At 36.5% G+C, this 22,235-nt stretch overlaps 1 protein-coding gene across 1 annotated transcript; it reads right to left on the bottom strand.

Annotated features, from left to right (window-relative positions):
- Window positions 1-1,488: 1,488 nt before the first annotated feature.
- On the bottom strand, window positions 1,489-21,980 carry ypel2b (yippee-like 2b). Its single transcript, XM_086164705.1, has 5 exons — window positions 21,732-21,980; window positions 16,388-16,619; window positions 15,584-15,627; window positions 14,935-15,043; window positions 1,489-10,522 (listed from the first exon to the last, which is right to left on the bottom strand). The coding sequence occupies exons 2-5, from the start codon at window positions 16,502-16,504 to the stop codon at window positions 10,433-10,435; spliced, it is 360 nt and encodes a 119-aa protein (XP_086020831.1). The 5' UTR covers window positions 16,505-16,619; window positions 21,732-21,980; the 3' UTR covers window positions 1,489-10,432.
- Between the last annotated feature and the right edge of the window lie 255 nt (window positions 21,981-22,235).

The raw sequence follows: 22,235 nt of genomic DNA, 5'->3' as shown, positions 1-22,235 counted from the left end.
GCTGTATACCTCCATATGTGGTCCTCTGATCAACTAGTGAGTAACATAATGCGTAAATGAATTTCAAAAATCTCAAGTGGAAAAATGTCAATGTCTACTCTGTTTTTTCAAACCAATTTTTCTTACTTACATTTCTGACTGATTATTTTCCAGAATTTTAACTTTAATGTCAAAAACCCTGGGGGGAAAGTCAACATTTTAAGAGAAAAATCTGTAAAAGGAATATCTGAATGGAGTCATCCCCATACGTCAAAATGTTTTTCTCCAAATCCCTGACCTTTTTCCTCAGTATTCATCATTTTTTTCTTCTATAACACAATTATTACTTTACTCTGATTGCTGTCTTTGAAGCTAGAAAGAAAATTAAATTAAGGAAAAAAAGATATATATATATATATATAAATGCAATATACACACACACATATATAAATATATATATATATACATACATATATTTGTCTGTGTGTGTTACAAATAAGTTTTTCATAGCCTCAAACCTTAATTACTGGTCATATAAAGTAGTTGTAGCAGCTCAGCCAAACTGCCTCGCACTGTTGACAAAGAGAATAAAATACACATAGTAACATTGAAATATGTCTTGGTATGATATGCTAAAACTGTCAATCAGTTTGTTTTTATTTTTTCAGCTTTTAAAATGAATATTTCAACATGTTAATACACTTGTGAAAAAGCATCTGTTATTCAGTATTTAAAATTAAGCTGGAGTAGAGATATTTGCTATTATTTTACAATTATGTGTTGCGCTATGTACCCACAAATTAGAAATATAGAAATAAACACAAATTAGAGCTTTTTTTTGTGATTATTAGCCTCTTGGACATGTTTTAGCATTTTTCATCCATCTATGCACTTGTATTACTAACCACTTTTAGATTTTTAAATGGTCAGTTCACCATAGTTAAGTTATATTGGCATATTTTACCTTATAATTATTACCTGAATTATTAATATTAACATTGGTTATGTTATGTGATACTACCAATTTAAAGTATTTTTAGGTTTTTATTGAATGTTCTAACTATGTTTTAGCATCAATTCACCATCCAAAAGTTGCTGATGATTACTAGATGATGGTCTGGGTTCTCCTGCATATTGATACAACACAAATGAGAAACTTCCAAGGAAATTAAGTGATCGCATTTCAGCTTTTGAGAAGACCTAACATAATTGCAGAAACAGTTTGTGCAAATGACACAGCTGCATTTTCAGGAGCAGTATTCTTGCTTCTCAATCAAAACACAGCAGGTCTGTAAAGCAACATTGTGATTTTAAGGGGGAGAGTTTGCTAACTTGTCTCTTTTACAGTATAAAGTAATTCAGCAGCACCAATGAACAGAATTCCTTAATAATGAGGGACAGCTGTTCCATCTGCAATGATAACTTTCAGGATAAGCAGCTGCAGGAATCTTTTTATGGTTTAACAAATACAGCAATTTTAACATAGAGAAGAAGGGTTACTGGGGATCTTGGTATCAACTTTGCTTAAAAAGATCAATGGAGAAGCCCTAATATTATTAGGGCTTTTGACACATTTTCATCTGATAGCCATCTACTGTATTAGTCTTCAACAATCATTGATGTCAGCCACCAAATGAAATTATTGCAATGTACTCAAGTCTGTTAAAGCCCTCTCGCTGAGGTACAATGGTTCAGCTAATTTTTCACGTAATTGAATTTTTAAGATCAATGATTTGGGGCTTCATATGTACACACATTTTTAAAGTAACTTTGAAACTACTTCTTTAGGTCGACCCAATTCCAAATGAGAAATTTAAAAATTACAACAAACAAAACTTTGGGTCTCGGTAGGTCAGACTGTTGGTCAATCCCCTAGGATATCATGAGATGTACAGTATGCATTGCTGCTGTGTTTTGCTCCCTGCTGTGCTGTCACATGGCTAGGGGGCGGGGGTGCTGGGTGAATAAGACAGGCTATTTATAGTATCTGTTGTCCAAACCATGGGCTGCCAGCAGATCTTCAGGCAGAAGCAGCGGTTTGTTTTCCAGTCTGTTAAAATGCTGCAAGCAGCCAGTTTTGTACATATCGTGCAAGCTTTAAGTCAGCAGGTAGCCTGAAAGCTACATGTCACTGCTGTAAGTGATCCACATAAAAAGAATCTAACTATTGGATGCAATAAAAGTAAGAATATTATTTGAATGAAATGTCAAGGATTGATGAAAAACTTATGGTCTCCTCATTCTTTATTTCATACTTCTTGATAGTTATACCTTCCTGCAATAGAAAATGTTGTCATGTTTTTTTATTTAAAATCCTATCTAAAATGATAGATGACAATTTTTCAGTAATTTCTTATTTTCCCTGACATTCAGGGTCCCACATTTCTTGGTCAAGCTTTTGTTTGTAAACCTTTTTTTGATTGGCATCCCATGAGCTCTATTTAGAATGAGTAGAAATATTATCTTTGCTCTTTAGAATGTAATATGATGTACAAATGTCAATATCATTGAAAAAAAAGTCCTGCTGACATAAGGGTTAAACTTGTTTTATTTGGAGGGGGTTGTTGGAACCTTAAATTTTATGCACATCTAGTTACAGTTCCTACAAATAATGAAAAATACTAATTATACACATAAAACTCATAGTATTTATGTCTTGGCCACTTTTCAGCCAAGGTATGCTGTAGAACGATTTAGGTGGCTTGAGGCCATGTTATGTTTTTCTTTTTAAATACAGTAATTGGTATTATTTTGTTGCTATTAGCAGTGTAAAAACTCATGTACACATTAGTTTTATAACTCAATGTGTGAAGAACTTCTTTTGTATTGTCCTCATATGAAGCCCTTGGGTCAAATGAGGTGAAGTGACATTTGGGTCTGCTTTGTTTTGCATTTAGACTTGAAATATTATTCAGCAGAAATGCTGAATTGTATTATGAATATGTATGAATGTGCCTTATTTACTATATCCCTCTTCAGCCACAGTTCAGATAATTTATAACAAATAAGATTTAATGATGTCCTTATTTAAGTGTTTATTGTCATATGCGTAGTAAGGAAACATGTTTCCCTGAACATGTTTCCCGTTGCTGTCCACAGTGAAGCCAGAGTTTGACATCATGCTTAGACTAAAAAAAATCAGATTTACAATCGTTATTATTTATCTGTACAGATGTTTTATTTTGAAAATTTTGTATTCTATGAGAAAATCTAATTGTTGTAAAAAAACAACAACTTAAAACTAAAGCCCTAATATCCACATGGCAAATCAGAAAGTAGAATAATGTCCACTGAAATGTAAAAAAAAAATCAACATTTGAAGGTATTTAAATAAGTACAGGACTTGCATAAATGTCATTTTAATGAGTAAAACCAATAATACAACACACATACAGAAGTGTTATTTTGTGTGTGGTTGTGGGTTTGTTCCAGGCCAGACAAAGTATAAAAGTTCAAGCAGAAAGAAAAAATGAATTAAACAAAGCCATGGGAGACAGCAATTGAAGCAATATTTTTTCAAATAGTTAAAGCAAATGTTCAAAAATTTATTTATCTAAAAGTGAAGTAAAAATGTAATGGTCACAATTTTCTTAATTCAATTGGATCTGCAGTCTTCATTGTGTATGGGAAATTCAAACAAGAATCTTTGTAAAAAAATGAGTTACATGAAAAACATTTGAATATGCACAAGGTGATAACTAAGTTATTCATATAAAGTAGTCATGATACACTCGAGTCGATAAAAAATAGAGTGGGGGCGTGTGAGATAGAGTTATATTCAGTTGCTAGGAAACATGGCCCAATGCAAACATGACACCATCTGCCGCAATGACATTTTCAGTCTGTTAGGTAAGTTGGAGAGAAACACAGTGAAAAACACCCCTAGAACCTATCATTGGAATTAACATTACAATAAAGGAGAGGGATATGTTTGACTTTTAGATTTTAATCATTATTTATTGACAACTTAGATTTGTTTACATAAATTGAATTTCTCCAAGCTATGAGATTGTTAGGACTGTATTCATAAATTATATAAATATAATCGCCCCCAATTGGTTTCAATAAATTGACTTATTTGAAGTGGCATAATTTCCCCAGTCCATTCTTACAGCACATACCCTTTAGCATGTCATCCACTAAGAACAAATCTTCATGCTTAAACTCAGTAAAACTGAAACTTAAACTCCGGTACAGTCAACTCCAGCAGTACCACCCGCCTTGTTGATTCAGACATGAGGACCACATCCAGCCTGAGTGTGGTGACCGCAATGGTACCCGGGAATTTAAGCTGCCTGCCCAGGTCCAACTTCAGCTGCCAGTCTCTAGCTGAGGTAAGGAGCCCCCTAGCTTGGCTTTGGCGATGCTGTGGTTTCTCTCCAGCTTTAACAAAGTTATCAGCATGTCAGACTGTCTGTTGCTTGTGGCTGAGTGAGATCCTTGAGCTGATATCCACTATCATCTTCGGAACGTGGCCATTTTCTATATTGTATTTACAGTGAGTTTCATTTGCTTTTTTCTACAAACAGCAGTAGGTGGAAAAAAAAAAAAAAACCTTTCAATTTCTTCATCTTCATACAATTCATAGGTTTTGTCCTATTTGGAATCGGGGTAACAAGATTCTACTCTGTTCCATAGCCAATAACAAGAGAACAAACATTCAGAATACTCCATACAGATATCAAGGTGCAATTTATTCGAAGATCTAATGATACATTAATCAACACCAGCATCGTCCTTTACAAAATACATTGAAATCAAAACATTTTCAGTAAAAAAGTTGTTTTATACAGCCAACTGGAGAGAAGCCAGGCATAACCTAAATCATATTAATTAATTCTCATATGGACCATAGATCAAACACAAAGCATAAAATATTTACAGTCTGCATCACAGAGGTTAACATGAATAATAATCCTTGTAGTGAGTAGTTACTAGAATATATTCATACATGTTTATAAAATGACGACACACACAGCCACACAGGGTACATAAATGTGTATGCAAGTGTTCTGTGTGCGCACATGTGTGTGTGTACGCACGCACACATCTCACAGAGAATCTACAGTCGTGACTTTCGGCTATTCACATGGTCTTTTAACAACACTTTGCCAGAGCAATAAAAGATCTTAATTTTGGTCAATATCTTCTTAATGGGTGAGTTCTTTGGTTCAGCTGATTTCACAACCTCCAGCTGAGCAGTCAGCTGTCTTGTGATATAAGAATGTGCATGTCCTGCTGGAACTGGATTTGCAATGATTCGTCTCATATTCACAACCAAAAGACACAGTAATCACAGACAGCAATGCATCCTACATTCATGTACAAGGCCTAGTCACATTTGAGGTCTACTCAGTGTTCAGTGTCTGCAGAGGAGATGACTCAAGATTAGATATGAGAATTGTTTTACACAATATTTGTTAATTGCAACTCTTGAGCTTTTGTTTCACTAAAGTACGATGAAGAAGGAGCACTTGTGGCCAAGACATTAGCTGTAGGATCCTGTATATGTTTATAGTACTTTTCCAAAGGCTTTAAGCTGCTCAATTGAAACACTCCGAAAAACATTAGTTCATCCAAAAAGGAATATTCTCTTTTATACACACCATCCACTCCATAAAAATACTACTGGGGCCTGGCTATTAAACTTTGTATATATACAAAAATAAATAAATATGCATCTGACAAAGATTTTTATTTATAAAACACGATTAGTGAAGTTCCTGTTTACCTCTATGTACACTGCTACTCATGAGTGCAGAGGTTTACTGACAGATGTAACAAAAGTGAGAATTTAAACACGATTCCTTGTTTCAAATTTCATGGTCATTGTAAAATATTTTGCCATTTTTTAATTTGACTATGAGGGAAAATGTGTCCATTGTACTCTTCTACTCATTGATCAATTAAGTTTGGAACAACTGAACAAATACCCCCGTGAGGCTATATACTCTGCAAATACCCTGTACTTTGACATAAATTTGAATATCATTTACACAATATCTTTGGCAGAAATGTTCACTTTTGTTCCTAAACCACATTGGTCTATGCATAGATTGTACAAAATGAGGTTGAGAATGTGCAGTATCTGAGAACATGCACCAACTCAGAGATTTCCTTAATTTGAAAAGTTAATATAACGTGCATCTCAAGTCAATGTGAGCATTGGTCATTTCTTGTGCTGTTTGTACAATCAGTCTAGAGAATGGTCATATAAATCAAGGATAAATGTTTGGGTATGGGATGTGCATCTAAGGTGAAGGCTTTACTCATTTGTATGAACTTTTTTAGGTATAACAGCTCAAAAAACATATTGGACATAGTTTTCTTCAGCCGTCTAAATTGTGGATCCCCTGAGAAAAAAACACTTGAAACATCCAGATTAGTCTTTAGTTCCCTATCTTCCAATAGCAGATCATGCAGTTCTCCTACATTTACAGAATCAGGTGAAACAAATCATATTTGGATTGTTAACTGTCAGACAATGACTGTCAAGAACAGTTTTAGAACCTGCTTCTTTCTCAAAATGAATCAGTAAGGACAGTAGGGTGCCCAGTTGTGGGCTCGATGACCACAATCGATCAGTTTGGCCTCCAAAATAAATCCATCAATGATGGGGTCTTCCTGTACCTAAATTCTTTAACACATCCCTGGTGTGAAAGCATGAATTTTTTGTGAAAACATGGTGTAAAAACTGAACTTAAGTCAACTTAACATGCAAGGGCTGATCAAAGACTTGCAGTATGCCAGTCAAGCAATGGATAGGTTCTTCATGTTTTAATTTGTTACTTTTAACTCCTCACTTACATCTCATTTACATTACAGCTCACCCAGCTGACTAGAATAAATCAGCAACTGTTTTGCTGAGAATCATGAATAGCATTTGCAGAGAAGAAAAATATTGATGAATTGCATCTTGAAGTGCTGTTTACTATTACCACGACTGCCATGAAATGTGATGAGAAAATAAAAGAAAAGGATATTGAAATTAAGCCTGAGTAGGTTAAAAGATTAAACAAAACCAAAATTAAGTTTGGGGGGAGGGGGGTGTCTATCCAGTCAATGTTTTCATGATTTTACTGAGCATTTTTGAGTTAGTTATGTTCTATGGTCACTAAGAGCAATAAATCAACTGCATCTAAAGGCTCCTTTCATTTATCATGAACCTATCCAGACAATATGAGACTCAGATGCCTGTCTCACATGATCTCATAATCAGCTGGCATTACGGTGGTTGTGACATCTGATGGAGATTGTTTCATTTTTAAAAACGCACAATCCAGGAACCGTCAAGTAATAGACACTATGGCCATATTCAGACTTAACATATTTTCAGTAACTTCAAGTAGTAACTACTTGAAAAGCGTTCGATCAGGTTGAGGTCAGGACTCTGCGCTGGCTAGTCAAGTTCATCCACACCAGACTCTGTCATCCATGTCTTGGACCTTGCTTTATGCACTGGAATTGTCAAAAATGTCTCAGTATGCTGAAGCTTTCAAAGTTCCTTTCACTGGAACCAAGGGGCCAAGCCCAGCTCCTGAAAAACCACCCCACACCACAATCCGCCCTACATCAAACTTTAAACTTGGCACAATGCAGTCAGACAAGTATTGCTCTCCTGGCAATGTGTGGCTTCCTGGCGATGCTTGGCTTGATTTGCAGCTGCTTGGGCAGGGAACCCATTCCATGAATTTCTCTCCACACCTTCAGCTAATCTGAAGGCCACATGAAGTGCGGAGGTCCGTGGTGACTGACTTTGCAGAAAGTTGACGACCTCTTCACACTACGCACCTCAGCATCCACTGACCTTGCTCCAATAGTTTACGTGGTCTACCACTTCGTGGCTGGGTTGCTGCCATTCCCAAACACTTCAGTGTTCTTAATAATACAGCTGACAGATGACTGTGGAATATTTAGGAGCAAGAAAATTTCACAACAGCATTTGTTGCACAGGTGTCATCCAATCACAGTTCCATGCTGAAATTCACTGAACTCCTGAGAGTGACCCATCCTTTCACAAATGATTGTAAAAAGCAGTATGCATGCCTAGATGCTTGATTTTATACACCTGTGGCCATGGAAGTTATTGGAACACCTGATTCAGATTATTTGGATGGGTGAGTGAATTCTTTTGGCCATATAGTATGTCTTTCCAGGGTCTTCCAAGATGATTTAAGCATCATTTAGACAGCATGATCAGATATCATCCATCTATGATTTGAAAATAAAAACTGAAGTTTTCCAAATCCACAGTTTACAATGTGCATGTATATGAATGTATTTGATTTATTTATATAGTCTTAGTCTTTGCATGTCCCAAAAATGTGAGACCCTGGAGTGTAATGGCATGCTGTGCAGAATTGAAGTATTTCAACTTCATTATAGAAACCAGTTATCTGCTATAGTTCATTGCAATAGGGGATGTAAGTGAACCAGATTGTTCCAACTACTAGATTATTTTTTGGCAATGAGATAATTTATTGCGTCTTCACCGACTAAGTGAACAACTTGTTTAATATAGCATGTGGCATGTAAAATTTGGATAAGGAAAATAAATGAAGGAAAAAGAACTGTCAAACTGTGCCCAAATCATAAGTTAGTCAAACAGAACTCCAAATGTATCATACGGCTCAAGCCATGAATAGATAATTACTTTCAGGAAAGAATACGTCAGGAAAGCCTACTCTTAGAAATGCCCTCAATGTTTTCAAATTGCTTACACATAAAATATTACTTTTTATATATCTATAGTTGCGTTGTGGTGCACCTATAGATATATCGTCTTTGGAACTGAACATTCCTGGTTTGATTCCTGCCTGCTCTTAGCATGTTGTATTGTTGATCAAGACACTGAACCCCTAACTGGTCGACAGCAACGTTCATCCATGATGGGTTAATTGCAGAGAACGAATTTCTCCATGGGAATTAATAGAGGATAAGTTATTATAGTACACACACATGTTATGCAATTTATTAGGTTGAAAAATACTACTGAAATGTATTCTTTTTTTCACCTTTCATTGATCCCCAGCCATGAAACCAATCATTTGTTGCACCACATATTCAATGTTGTTATCTGATTGTTTGGTGTCACTCAGAAACTTTTCATTTTTGCCCTGTGACTCACATCTCTCAAAACTTTAAGAATCCAAGCCAAAGTAATTCACCTGAGAAATTCTTGGAAGTTGTTCGGAAGCAGACAAATCATGTGCGTTCACTGGGAAATTAAAGACTCTGATGGCAAACAGGGAAGTACATTGTACTGTCCAAGTTAACTTACAATTTTTCATAGTCTGCTTGTATTTTCATAGCAGGTGAAGTTGCCTCCAAATGCTGCAAAAAGGGGAAGGTGTGATGTGCATACCATGATTCTAACTTCATGTTTGCATCTATATAACAATGGCTGTATTAGGAAGGGTAAGCTGTTATGTAACAAGGGAAGAAAATACAGTAAAATTAATTGTTGCTGAAAACAGGCACTGCGCTAGTCTTATTATTAATCACTAAATATGACTGTGGTTGTCTGGAAAAACAGTTAAGACCATGATAAATCATAAGGGAAGCACAATGTCTGTGATTTTACTGTAAAAGGGAAAGCTGAATACGAGGGATGATAGAAGACGAGGGAAGTACAGCATTTATGTTTTCTGCTATTGCAAACTTTTCTGAAGGCCAGTTTATATTCCCAGCATATAGGAGAAGAGCCCAAATACTATGAAAGGTTCTGATGCTACACTGGGCAATCTAGTGTTTGTCATCTTTAAGGGCACTGTGTTGCCCAACTCTGTCATGTACCCATTGACACATAACAAATCAACATGATCTTTTATGACTGTGCTAAAGGGTGATTAAAACTCCAGGGACTACCTTTACCAAAGTCACTTGCGAACTCCTGTGAGATTTAAGAAAAGCTGCTGTCCATCTTCCTTTATACTTAAACTTCCAGAACAGCCCCCCATCACCTCCCTATCCTTCCCCATCATAACCCCTTAGCTGAGTTTCTAGACAAAATAAGAGATCTACCAGAGGACATCAAAGTCTGACTGGATTATAAGATTCCCTTCTGCCATATTCCGTGAATGCCCTTGCAAGCAGTGATCGCCCACACTCCATCCGTGCCAGATCTTTGCACTTTGCATCATCGCTGGCCCAACTGGCACTGCACCAATCAGCTTGTTTTGCACATCGTCCTCCTTCTATCTCATTCACCTAGGGGAAATGACAGCCGCTCGTCTAGCATGGTTCATGACCCATGGGTCAATTTCCACTGAGTGAGCTATAGAGACTGCTGTAACCTACATAATTATAAGAAAAAATGTCACCTACTCCTGCTTCACAAGCCTGCCTAGTCTGTGTTTACGTGTGTGCGTGCATCAAGAGGTATGGTAGGGGTGGGCAGAGTTACATAGGTTAATGGTAAATCAGCCAAAATCACACCATGGCGGCTCATCTCTCAGTCCCAACCGTTGTCCTTGATCATGTGAGCCAGCTCTATGATGAACTTGCCCTCTTTGTACTTCTGACTGCTCTCAAACGCATGTTCCTGGAGGGTTGAATAGAAATAATAATTGCATATTTTTAATTACCGCATTAAATGCATGACAGCAATTTTTTGTTGCTCAAATAAAACACTGTGGTCTCTTAACAAATCAAACTGCTAGAGAAAATTACTAAAATTAATTTAATAAATTTCTTAAAAAAAAAAAGAGAAATATCCAAAAATGATCCAATATTAGAAAAGGAGGTTATTTTTCTGTTTAAAAAATTATTCCTTGATTTTTCTTCTATATATTTAGTTACACTTATTTGACATATGTATATATTTTACCTCTTATCTGTCTGTTTGTGAAGCAAAATGTTCAAAAACTGAATAAAACCATCTCATGCAGAGATGCAGCAGCCGAATCTTGAGCTAAAGCTAAAATGGTTGAACTCATCAGTCCTAGTTTAACAAAACTGACGTCTGGTAAGAAAAACTTGCCGTTTTAATGATTTAAAACTCTCGAATAATTAATTTTCTTCCTGTGCTTATCCTGGAACAATTCACATCAGACACATGAAGCACAGATCCCCATGCTGTGCTGAGAGCACATTCAAGACAGCAATATTGTCATTATAGAGTGACGTAAAGCATACAGTGTCTATCATAAGTATTCACCCCCTTGGATGCTTTACCCTTTTAGTTCGTTCATAAATCAATCATGGTCAATAAAGTTTGGCTTTTTTAACACAAAAATTTATTTGGAAAAAACTCTTCAATGTCAAAGTGAAAACAGATTTCGTCAAAGTAATGTCAATGAAATAAAAATATCTAAAGAAATATAATTGTTTGCATAATTAATCACCCCCTATTTAAGTTAATACATGAAGACAGAAGAACACGTCAAGTAACTCAGGGAAAGGGTGATTGAGACTCACAATTCAGGGGATGGATATAAAAAAAATTCCAAGGCATTGACCATCCCCCGGAGTTCAGTGAAATTCACTATCAAGAAATGGAAGGAATATGGCACTTGTGTGAATCTGCTTAGATCAGGCTGCCCTTGTGACCGTACAAGTAGGACCCCTTTGACAACTCTGAAGGAGTTACAAGCTTCAGCTGCTGAGATGGGAGCGACTGTACAAATAGCAATTGCTGCCTGGGTTCTTCACCGGTCAAAGATATATGGGAGAGTGGCAATGAGAAAGCCACTGTTGAAGAAAAGTCATATAAGATCTCGACCAGAGTTTGCCTAAAAGCACGTGGAAGACTCCATGGTCAAGTGGAAGAAGATTCTTTGGTCTAATGAGACCAAAATTTGGCCATTAGACAAGACGTTATGTTTGGCGGTAACCAAACACTGCATCACCGAAAACACACCATCCCCACTGTTAAGCATGGTGGTGGTAACATCATGCTGTGGGGATGTTTCTCGGTGGCCGGAGCTGGAAGGCTTGTAAAGAATGACTGCAGCAAAATACACTGAAATCCCGGGGGACGATCTTATTCAGTCTGCAAGAGAACTAAGGCTTGGGAGAAGATTTATTTTCCAGCAAGACAATGATCCAAAGCATACTGCAAAAGCTACACAGGAATGGTTAAAAAAGAACCAGGTAAATGTCCTGGAGTGGCCAAGTCAAAGCCCAGACCTCAATCCTATGGAGAATTAGTGGCTAGACTTAAAAAGGGCTGTTCATGCCAGATACCCACACAACCTGACGGAGCTTGAGCGGTTTTGCAAGGAAGAATGGAGCAAAATTGCTGTGGGCAGATGTACAAGACTTATCAAGACTCATCCACACAGACTCACTGCTGTGATTGCATCCAAAGATGCATCTACAAAATACTGACTGGAAGGGAGGGATTAATTATGCAAACAATTATATTTCTTTATATATTTTCATTTTCATTGACATTACTTTGTAGAAATCTGTTTTCACTTTGAAAACAGAGTTTTTGAAAAGAGTTTTTTCAAATAATTGTTTGTGTTAAAAAAGCCAAATTTTATTGACCAAGATTGATTAATGAAGGCACTTAAAGGGTAAAACTTCCAAGTGGGTTAATACTTATGATAGACACTCTATCTTTTTTGTATATTTTTTTATAGATGTTATATTTAGTGGTTACTGATTTTCTCTCTTTATTAACATTTCAAACTTTTGCAGCTGGAGCTCCAAATAATTCTATCATCTTTTTTTTGCTCTTGCTTGAATAATTTGTAAGAACTCTTGAACCATTTTATCAATTTGTTACAATTTTATTAATTCATTTACTCACTTGCTCACCAACTCACTTAATTTTTCATAATTTTTCCATCAATAAAGAGAAACTTGTGAAATGTCAAGCTGGGCAGAGTGACAAAGGGAAAAATGAATATCATGAAATTAAAAAAATCTTATATCAACATTGATATACAGGACATCACAAATTGATTTTAGATTTCATAAATCAAATATCGGACAAATTGTTTATTGACATGTCTCTTAAGCATGGTTGAAAATTGTTTAGTTGAGTTCAATTGTATTTTCAAGGAAACATCTTGTTTCTATTTTACTTTCTTCTTACTGATTCTTCTCATAGTTCATTTTTGGCAATTTTCCATAGAATGTAATGATAATGTTAGGTACCCTTGGTTTTTAAAGGCAGGTGTAGCTATTTGAAAATTAGCTAATTTAAAACTCTAGACAAATTAGCAGCACATTTCAGTCCTAATACTCAGACCATTGGACAATTTTTAATATTGTGCCAGTTACAAGTCTGAAACTGTAGGTTTGACTCCTGAACCAGCCATGAGTCATTCCCAATGAGTGTAGTCCCTTACTAAATTTAAAGCCAAAGCACATCATTAGCTATTTTTTAGCAAAGCCATGAATACTAGATAGCTGATGTGTTTTAAATAGTTTAATCTAACTATTAAGCTCCTTCAAAATGGGTAATATGGGGCATCTATACTGTACTGTCTGTATGCATGTATGCCGAGATCTATAGACACATGTTATTAGATATCCTGTCCCAAAGTGTAGTATGTTAAGAATAAAAAGAATCCCAAATGTGGCAGAAAAATTAAAACAGCTGCAACTGGTACTGTATTGATGACAACCTTCTATTCAGGCCATTTAGTGGTGGCTTGTATGTTTTCTCTATCTTGTCAAGAGGTGACAATAAGAGAAAGGAGAAAAAGAACATTTGTAACATACCAACCAAATGGCAATGTGAACCACATGTAGAAAACCACAAATTTTCTAAAAATTCTCGTGATATTCCATTCAAGACTTTAGAACTCAAAACACCTTACTAATTTATATTTTTGGTTTGTAATTTATTGTGCAACAGAGTTAATTCAAGTTTTGGACCATTTTTGTCCTGGGGCAAGAACAATATTATTAATCCCATTATCAAAGACAAATTTTGAACTAGTTTATCATAAAAAATATCATACAAGATACAAACACAGATATATTAAATTAATATCTCACAAAGGCACTGAGTGGTGTTGCTGGATTTTCAGAAATGAATTTGGAATTATCTGATAATAAAAAAAAACAATTCTAAATTTCCTCAGTTTCCTGGTCATTTAAGTTTTCATTGTGTAGCAATTTATTGAAAATTTGCAGCTGCTTTCTTAATTAATATTTGGCTTTGATTGTTGCTGTTTTTACTAGGAAATGTTAGCTCATTTTCAGGAATCACTGAACTGTCTTTTGGATAAATAAATGCAGACTTGACAAAATGTTTCATTTAAAACTTTTTTGTTTGTTTGTTTTAGTAATTTTATTTTGTACATACCAGAGATAAGTAATTGATGAAAGTAAAAATGTAATACTACCCTCTTTTCATCTACAGTTTTCTTAAATTTGAATAAAAAAAACTCCATTATGATTATAGGATAAAAATGTAAATTGAACCTTTTTGGTCTTTGGAAATATAACAATCAAAAATATGTACATAATTAATAAGTCAGGCCCAATACCAAATTTCAATCCCTATATAAAGGCAGATTCTGTGAGATTCCAATTCCTTATGTGATTTTGCACAATCAAAACTTTGCAAATCACCTGACTTATATGTACAAAGCACCTTCATCAACTATGCTCATTTTTATTATGTCCTGTATATTGTTCATAAGAGTTTTTTCTGCCTCATAGCATGAAGGACCCTGGTTTGATTGCAACAGAGGACCTTTCTGTGTGGAGTTTGCATGCTGTCTGCATGGGTTACTAATTTCTGTCGTAAATATTGTTCAGGCAGTTTTCAGGTAGGAGAGCTTGTAAAATAAAACAACTTAGGACTTTTGAAAATTCAATCTGATTATGAAATCAGCTCAGCCAGTAGGCTGTGCATTGCTCTTGATGGGGACCAAAAATTAAAGTGTCAATAAAATTAGGTTGTTCTATTCTAACACAATCCATATTTATCATCCTCTCACCTTGGATACAATTTGTGGGCAATGCAGCAGGTCAGCTAAGGAGACTTACATATTTCCACCCCAGAGTGGTCTTGCAATTCTCACAGTAGATATCAGCAACAGCATGCAGACCTGTGAGCAGAACTCTCTCTTCTGCGGGACCACAACCCACATTCACTCTATTTGGAGAGAAGTGCAAAATTGTTGTCTGGTCGAGGTAGCTTAATTTGCAAGACATATACAATACACTCATGATGAGACAATGCCTCTCACCTACTCATCCACAACAGCACAAAATCACAGCCTTATTTTCACACTCAATTCAGCTATTAATGACTTTCCCGTAATTATTCTAGATGGCTTGACAACACTAAATGATTACTCTCATATCAAATTAGTTAGTAGAAAGTCTGGAGCTATTGAATGTTATTGATTTTTGCCTTTTTAAAGATAAATCAAAATACAAAACAGGACAATATTGAATTTAAAAAAATCAACAATGCACATTTACAGAAAAATGACATTACAATTTCTATGTTGATAGGGTTTTTGTAATTGAATATTTTAGTGATCATCCAAAAACTTACTTTGGTAAAAGAAAAATAGTTTCCCTTTTTCTAAAAGTGGTTGATATAGAGAACTACTTTTCATTTTCAGAAGCAAGAATGACATTTATATGTCTTACCAGATAACATCAGACAAAAAAAACACCCACTCACACAGAGTTGAACAGGTAGGCTCTTCCTTGGCTGCCCTGAAACGACTGGACAAAGAGATGTGAAAATTAGCAAACTGAAACAAAACCAGGTACATTTATTGATACTGTGTTACGAACACAGTATTAACATCTTATGTAAAAGTACATCTTAGAAATTTAGCGGTAAATACACACATGCACAGGCATGCACTGACACAAACCTGCAAGCAGTTTCATGATTATTACAATGCATTTCAGGTTAACAGCTCATGATTTGTGAAAAACATTATAAACCACTGGGGAGGTTTTTTAAATAATGTCTATAAGCAAGATATCTGGCATATCTAAAAGGGAACTGCATTTTTTATCCAAATAAACAGTGAGATACTGAATGTCAACCGCTGTTGCCAATATAACATATCTTTATATCCGCTTGTCCATTTCAAACACTAGTGAAGACAGACCATTGTATGTGAAATACAGCAACTGAAATCCAAAGACAGTCTTAGTGCAATCCCCTATAAAATATATGCTTTTTGTTTTAGGACTACATACCAGCTGTTCAGAGTGCACTGCCAAAATCTAAAATAATAATCTACACTTTTATACAGCTAACAACTATATCAGTCAAGCATGAGTACGGGTTAAGGTCTTGAGAAACACAAAAAGTTTATACTGATGATTTAACAAACTAAAAGAAATGCACCCTTCATCTTTCAGAAAAAGACAAGAGAAGTAGATCTTTGTCTGAAATCACCATTTTGCTTGCTTAGATGGATTTCAATAAGCAATCGCTGATGTAAAGACAAGTCCATTCACTGGTCACCTTTGAGATGAGCTCATCATGGTTGGCCAGATGGGCCCGGCAGTGGATGCAGCTATAAGTTCGGTGACAGCTTGGCAGATAAGCTTGGAAGGTCTTGGAGCGTGTCATTCTGACCATGGGCGGGGTTGGCGGCCGGTGCAAGAAGGGACTGCCAGCCCAGGTCGGCTCACAAGGGAAGCAGCGCAACACACAAGTGAGAGCCGTGGTGGGCGATGGGTTGGGAGGCAAACACCTGGACACAGAGTGAAAAAAGGTGAAATTATCAAACCTTCAGGGAACTCTGTTACTTCTAGGACACATATCAATGAATATCAAATATCTCCTGACTGTAATGTCAATGTTTTTTTTAAATATTAGAAGTGAGCAGAAATGTGTAGTTTTGCCATAATTTTCTTTTTTACTGCTGTCATATTTTAACTAATTTGTTGAATTTGTTGACATTGTGTATTTGCAACTACATGCCTGTACCAAAAAATTAGCAAGGAATGACATAAAAAACAATAACTTGATAAACATCATTAAAAATAATTGAAAATTTTAACTCATTTTAATAATTACCTGAAGCTATCTTAAGTAACCAAGAACTGACCTAAAAATCAAACATAATGAAGATGAAAATACCTGAAAGTCATCAAGAAATGGAAACTAAGGCATTTGATGTGCAACAGTGGTTTCGATTCTAAGTTGTGTTGTCCATGGTCCTGAGATTGCACACAAAGACATTTAATCATATAAGCTCACTGTGTGTGAGTCTGCATATGCGTGTGTACATATAAGTGAGTATCTGCATGTCGGGTGTGTTGTGACAGTGGTTGGCACGGACATCTGTACTGAGCGTGTCTTTATGCCCTAATCCCACACCCCTGGCAAGAAGACAGTGGAGAGGAAACAATGGCAAGTTTCATTGCTTTATTTATTTATATCCCTTCTAATTAGCAACTAGGTTTTATGAGTGTCTGTTTGACGACAACAACGACCAAACTGCAGCAGTGAAATTGCATGCACTCTTTGTGTTCATTCATTATATTACTATCACAGATGTTTCTGTGAACACTGATAGGGAAAGAGAAAGCTTCCACTTCATGCAAGTTACACATTAGCTTTGTTGTATTGTGACTGCTTTGCATCATTCTGGTAAGAGATACTAGATAACATAGTTACATTGTGTTGCAAAAATAGTAAATCAGTCAGATAATTTTATCCATCAATTTTAGACTTTCACTGTTTCATAATAATATGGTACCCCACCTTTATGCCTCAGTATTTCATATGGAAAAAATGATCAGTTAGTTGCCTCTACAAATAACACGAACAATCAGTTGGTGGATGGTTGCGAAATCACTGTCATTTTAAAATCAATCTGTTTTTGGTCAACAGTCCGACACTAGACTTAGGAAATAAAGGAAAAATATCTAAATTGCCATTGCCATCTGCAATTGCCATCTTTCAATATAAAAACATTAAAAACACCCATCATAACAAATAAGAGAATAGATAAAACCTGTTTCTAAAAAGAACTTACAAAACCCTCATTCTGCTGGTTTGGGAATGTGTTCTCATCGCAGTGTGTCAATGATGTGAAAACAGAGAAATTTCCTTTAGTGTCACAATGCATTAGAACCCCTTTCTCATCATTTCTTGTCAACCAGAAGGTGCCACGTCTACATCAGCATCAACATCAGCATCTGTAACTAAATGTAACCAAAATAAAAGCAGAGTTTGAATTTTCCAAAATTTTGTGTTTGAAATGAGAAATTGCATTCCTTCACTGACATTGCAGTGGAAAATAAGACGCTTCGCCAGGTTTGTCAAAAACAACACTCCGGGTGTGTCAAAAACAGTAAAGGGGCCTCCAATGTATTGGTGTTAGGGTTAGGGTTAGGGTTAGACGCAGGCTTGGGAGTGAGAACGTGTAGGGTTTGTATGTTTTGTTTTTTCACTCTTCTGAATTCTCCATTAAAAATCAAGTTACTGTTAGGGCTGGCATGGTGGTAGTTTTTACTCTGCCTCACAGGAGGAAGGATCCTGGTTTGATGCTCAAAGGGGCCCTATTCATGTGGAGTTTACATTTTCTCTGTGTGGCTGCGTGAGTTTCTTCCAACAGTCCATAAATTGTGGTAGGTTAACTGGAGGAACTGGAGGTGTGAATGAACTGGAGGTGTGAATGAAAGTCAGTCATTTTATGTTTCATTATCTGGCCCTGTGATCGACTGGTTACCAGTCCAGAGTGTACACTGTCTCTCGCCACAGGACAGCATGGATGCGCTCTAGCACAGATATGAATACATATGAAAGAATGATAGATATGAATTCATAAACTATCATAATAAATTTCCCTAACTTTGAGGATTAATAAATTCTGAATAGGGACGGCAAATCAAATATTTTTTTGAACCTAACCAATACAATCATAAAGGATTTGACTCATGGGTACAATTGTTTTATTTTGCTGAATTGCAGTTTTGCAAGACTATTTAAGTTGTGTCAGCCTCAGTAGACTTCTGTTTAATAATGAATGTGTGATTCAATTCCAACATCCTCAAAAGACAACATCATAATTAGCAACACAGAAGCTTGGTACTTTTTCTAATTTGTTTCTGATTTGCTCATCAAGAAACAAACATTAACACAATTTTCAAACCATTTAAAGCCATGTAATTGGTAATGAGTGGTTGTATAATGGCCATTTTGACAGAGTGATCAGACTGATTGACTGTTTTTATAATAAATTGTGCTCTCTGCTTATACTACCACCAGCAAGCACAGCACAGTCTCCATAGATGAAGACAACAATCCAAAACTGGGAATGCAAGTTCCAAAGTGTAGCAATCTCAAAATGTAATGTGTGATGATTGAGGGTTACAAAAGATCGAAAACACAGGAAAACTCAAAGCCAATTGTCCCACATCAATGTTATTATACTTCACCTGTACCATGGAAGGGGAGGTTATGATGAAATAAAAAAGAAGGTTTAAGACAAGAACAAAATCGTCCAGAGAAAACATAAAAAATTGATGTCTCATTTGACTTTCACCTTAAAACCACTACTTGCAAACACAACAAAGATAGGTCACATGACTGCACTTAAGAGGTATTAATACTCAGAGTGGTCAGCTTGACTAAGCTTCAAGAAATTAATTTTAAAAAAGATATAATTGGATTAGCTTGGTTTTTAATGGTGGTCAACATTTTGAAATACTGAAAGAAAACAGAAAACAGATTGTTATTATTCATTGTTTAAAACACCCCTTCATAAAGGTCGTGGCACTAGAGCCCACGACCAACAAATACAGGAGACATACAGCCATTCCTTCACTCAACCATTGTGGGCAATTGTCAGTCTTCAGTTGATCTTTTGCATGTTTTGGAATTTTGAGAGAAAACCGCAAAATCTAGAGTAAACCAGGCACATGTGAGTGCCACCAAACAGTGTCTCTAGATGAGGACAACTAAAAATTAACCCTAACCACCCTTCACCCCCCACTGCGACAAATAATTTAAAATTTGCTTCAGTTTAACTAGGTGTATACACAGAATAGAAATTACATTACAAGACAAGGTGCAGATCATATGCTAAAGCAGCCAGTCTTACAATAACAAAGAACAAGGTTAAGTGACAGAGTATTGATGTTGAGATTGTTATGAGCTGTCTGTTCAACATTTATATTTTTCCTATGGAGTTGTCTATTCATCAGTCCTGCTGTGTGGTTTAAGGTCACTAGGCTATCCATTCTAGTCATTTCTGGGAGTCCTCACAAAGGACTATGTGCCACGAGACTCACCAGCCAAAAGGGCCCTTGTGTCCCCAACAAAAAACCTTTGTTATGTAACGCACTAATGCTGCTGCTGCTCCTGCATTTTCCTAACAATGATGGGAGGGCAGGATACAACAGAGGAGAGGAGGAGGGATGATAGTCAAAGGGGACAGAGAGTGAGGGGAGAGGCAGTGTATGCTTCCCTGCAGCGCTAGATAAGGTGTGCAATAAATGTTGGACACAGACTGCTGCAGTGATTTCTGTACTTTCATCATCTTCCCCATTTTGTACAAAGGCCCACAGCAACATGATATCACTGAATGAAAGACAAATCCCTCATTCGTGCACCAGCACTTGGTAAATCTTTTGTAGGGTGTATGTTGCCATGCTTTATTGATTCATGTTGATCATTATATTCTATAAAGAGGGAAGGTGTATATGGGACTGTGCAATAGAAAAAAACATAAAATACTCCTTCAATGCTATATTGTTTTTAAATTGTGATGTGCAATTTCATTTTGCCATTCTAGCCAAATGCCACAAATAAATTGACACATTTAAAAAACAGCAAGAATAATTGAGCACAAATTTCACGAGAAGTCAGCATAAAGTTCTCTGGAAATCAACCAGATAATAACATAGTCATCAAAAAATAAAAACAAAAATGTACAAACCTAAGACCTTCAAAAATTGTCTGAAGTGATCTATAATTCTATTTATTTTGTTTTAACCAACTTTACAAATAACAAAACGTCTACAGTAAGCAAGACATTATCTAACAATGAAAAATTTAATAAATAAAATAATCAGCGAGAATTGGAAACTGGAATTTTGAAGCCTTTTGAACTGCTGCATCTCCACCCGCCAGACTTGAAGATTGTAGAGGACTCACCGTCACCTCGTGTTACACACAAGGACTTCACAAATGCATGACCTAGGAAGAGGATTACTGGTTTACACCGTGTGTTTGTGTGTGAATGTGAGAGAGCGGGAGAGAGAGGGAGAGAGAGCGAGAGAGAGAGCGAGAGAGAGAGCGAGAGAGAGAGAGAGAGAGAGAGAGAGAGAGAGAGAGAGAATCCGGTGGCATACTTGTGGGGAGGAACTTCAGTCCCAAAACGAGGGCTGATACTAGTGATGCCTGGGCTGAGCAACACAAATTTACACGCACAGAAACAAGCGTGCACGCGGACACATCTCTGGGAAATTTTAACATTTGAAATGATTTCAATAGTCACATGAAGTCAGATTATTCTATAACCCGTATTGATCGCCACTGACGTTCACGAGAGTCCAATGCGTGCACAGAAGCACAGAACAGATGACGCATACTGCCACTACAAACGGTGGCAAACTAAATGATAGAGGATCCGCCACACCAAACCTCATACAAAAATCCAATCTAATGCACAACCTGTATTGCGGATACGAAGCACAAACAAATTAAAGATATGAATACATCTCATGCCAAGCCTCAAAAGGGTTTGAATACTATATCCTTGCATCGACTCCAGAATAGGCTAAAAGGAGCAATAGAAAAACGCAGCGATACAACAAATACAGCAAAGTCAAAATATGGCAAGTATTTATACCTTTGGCTGAAAAAAGACAGGGATTTCCACGAATCCTTGCAAACCGCCCCCCCCCCTCCTTCCTCGTGGCAATGCCAATCTTAGACCTCCTTTCGCATTCCTTTCGTGGACAAATTTTCCCTCTCTGGCCCTTGCAAGTCCTGATGAGACGCAATGTTTTGACGCGCAACGATGCCCGGCGGAGTTTAGAGAAGGGAGAGAAAGAGTCGAGACGCAGCCAGGCGGAGCAAGAGGTTTCCCTACGGCCGCCATCCGCCATCGAAGAAAAAGCTGCGCATTTTATATGGTTTTTAACATGTTTATGTTCAGTGTCTTGACCTCTTCATCAGGCTCAGCAACACAACCCACACTGGTTTATCTAAAACGTTGCATATTACTTCCATTTCTGGTGACAGAGTTCGATTTTAACAGCTGATATATAAATTGAACACCCTTCATTGTTTTGCCTCTAGATCTTTGTGTTTAAATGTTTTGTTCTATATACTAACAATCTACTACGCCCAT

This window comes from Fistularia commersonii, chromosome 18 (assembly GCF_037954325.1).
Source record: "Fistularia commersonii isolate RoL2024-O1a breed Wild chromosome 18, RoL_Fcom_v1.0, whole genome shotgun sequence".
In the NCBI taxonomy this organism is placed as follows: domain Eukaryota; kingdom Metazoa; phylum Chordata; class Actinopteri; order Syngnathiformes; family Fistulariidae; genus Fistularia; species Fistularia commersonii.
Note: the sequence above shows the minus strand (reverse complement) of the source record. Positions and strands in the feature narration are given on the sequence as shown.

What these genes read in the sequence shown, in the direction of transcription:
- ypel2b (XM_086164705.1), bottom strand. Translation starts at nt 16,504, where the DNA reads ATGGTCAGAATGACACGCTCCAAGACCTTCCAAGCTTATCTGCCAAGC. An exon ending in ATGATGAGCTCATCTCAAAG is followed by an intron (nt 15,628 to 16,387) that starts GTGACCAGTGAA and finishes CTCTTTGTCCAG; the next exon opens with TCGTTTCAGGGCAGCCAAGG. An exon ending in GCCTACCTGTTCAACTCTGT is followed by an intron (nt 15,044 to 15,583) that starts GTGAGTGGGTGT and finishes CTCTCCAAATAG; the next exon opens with AGTGAATGTGGGTTGTGGTC.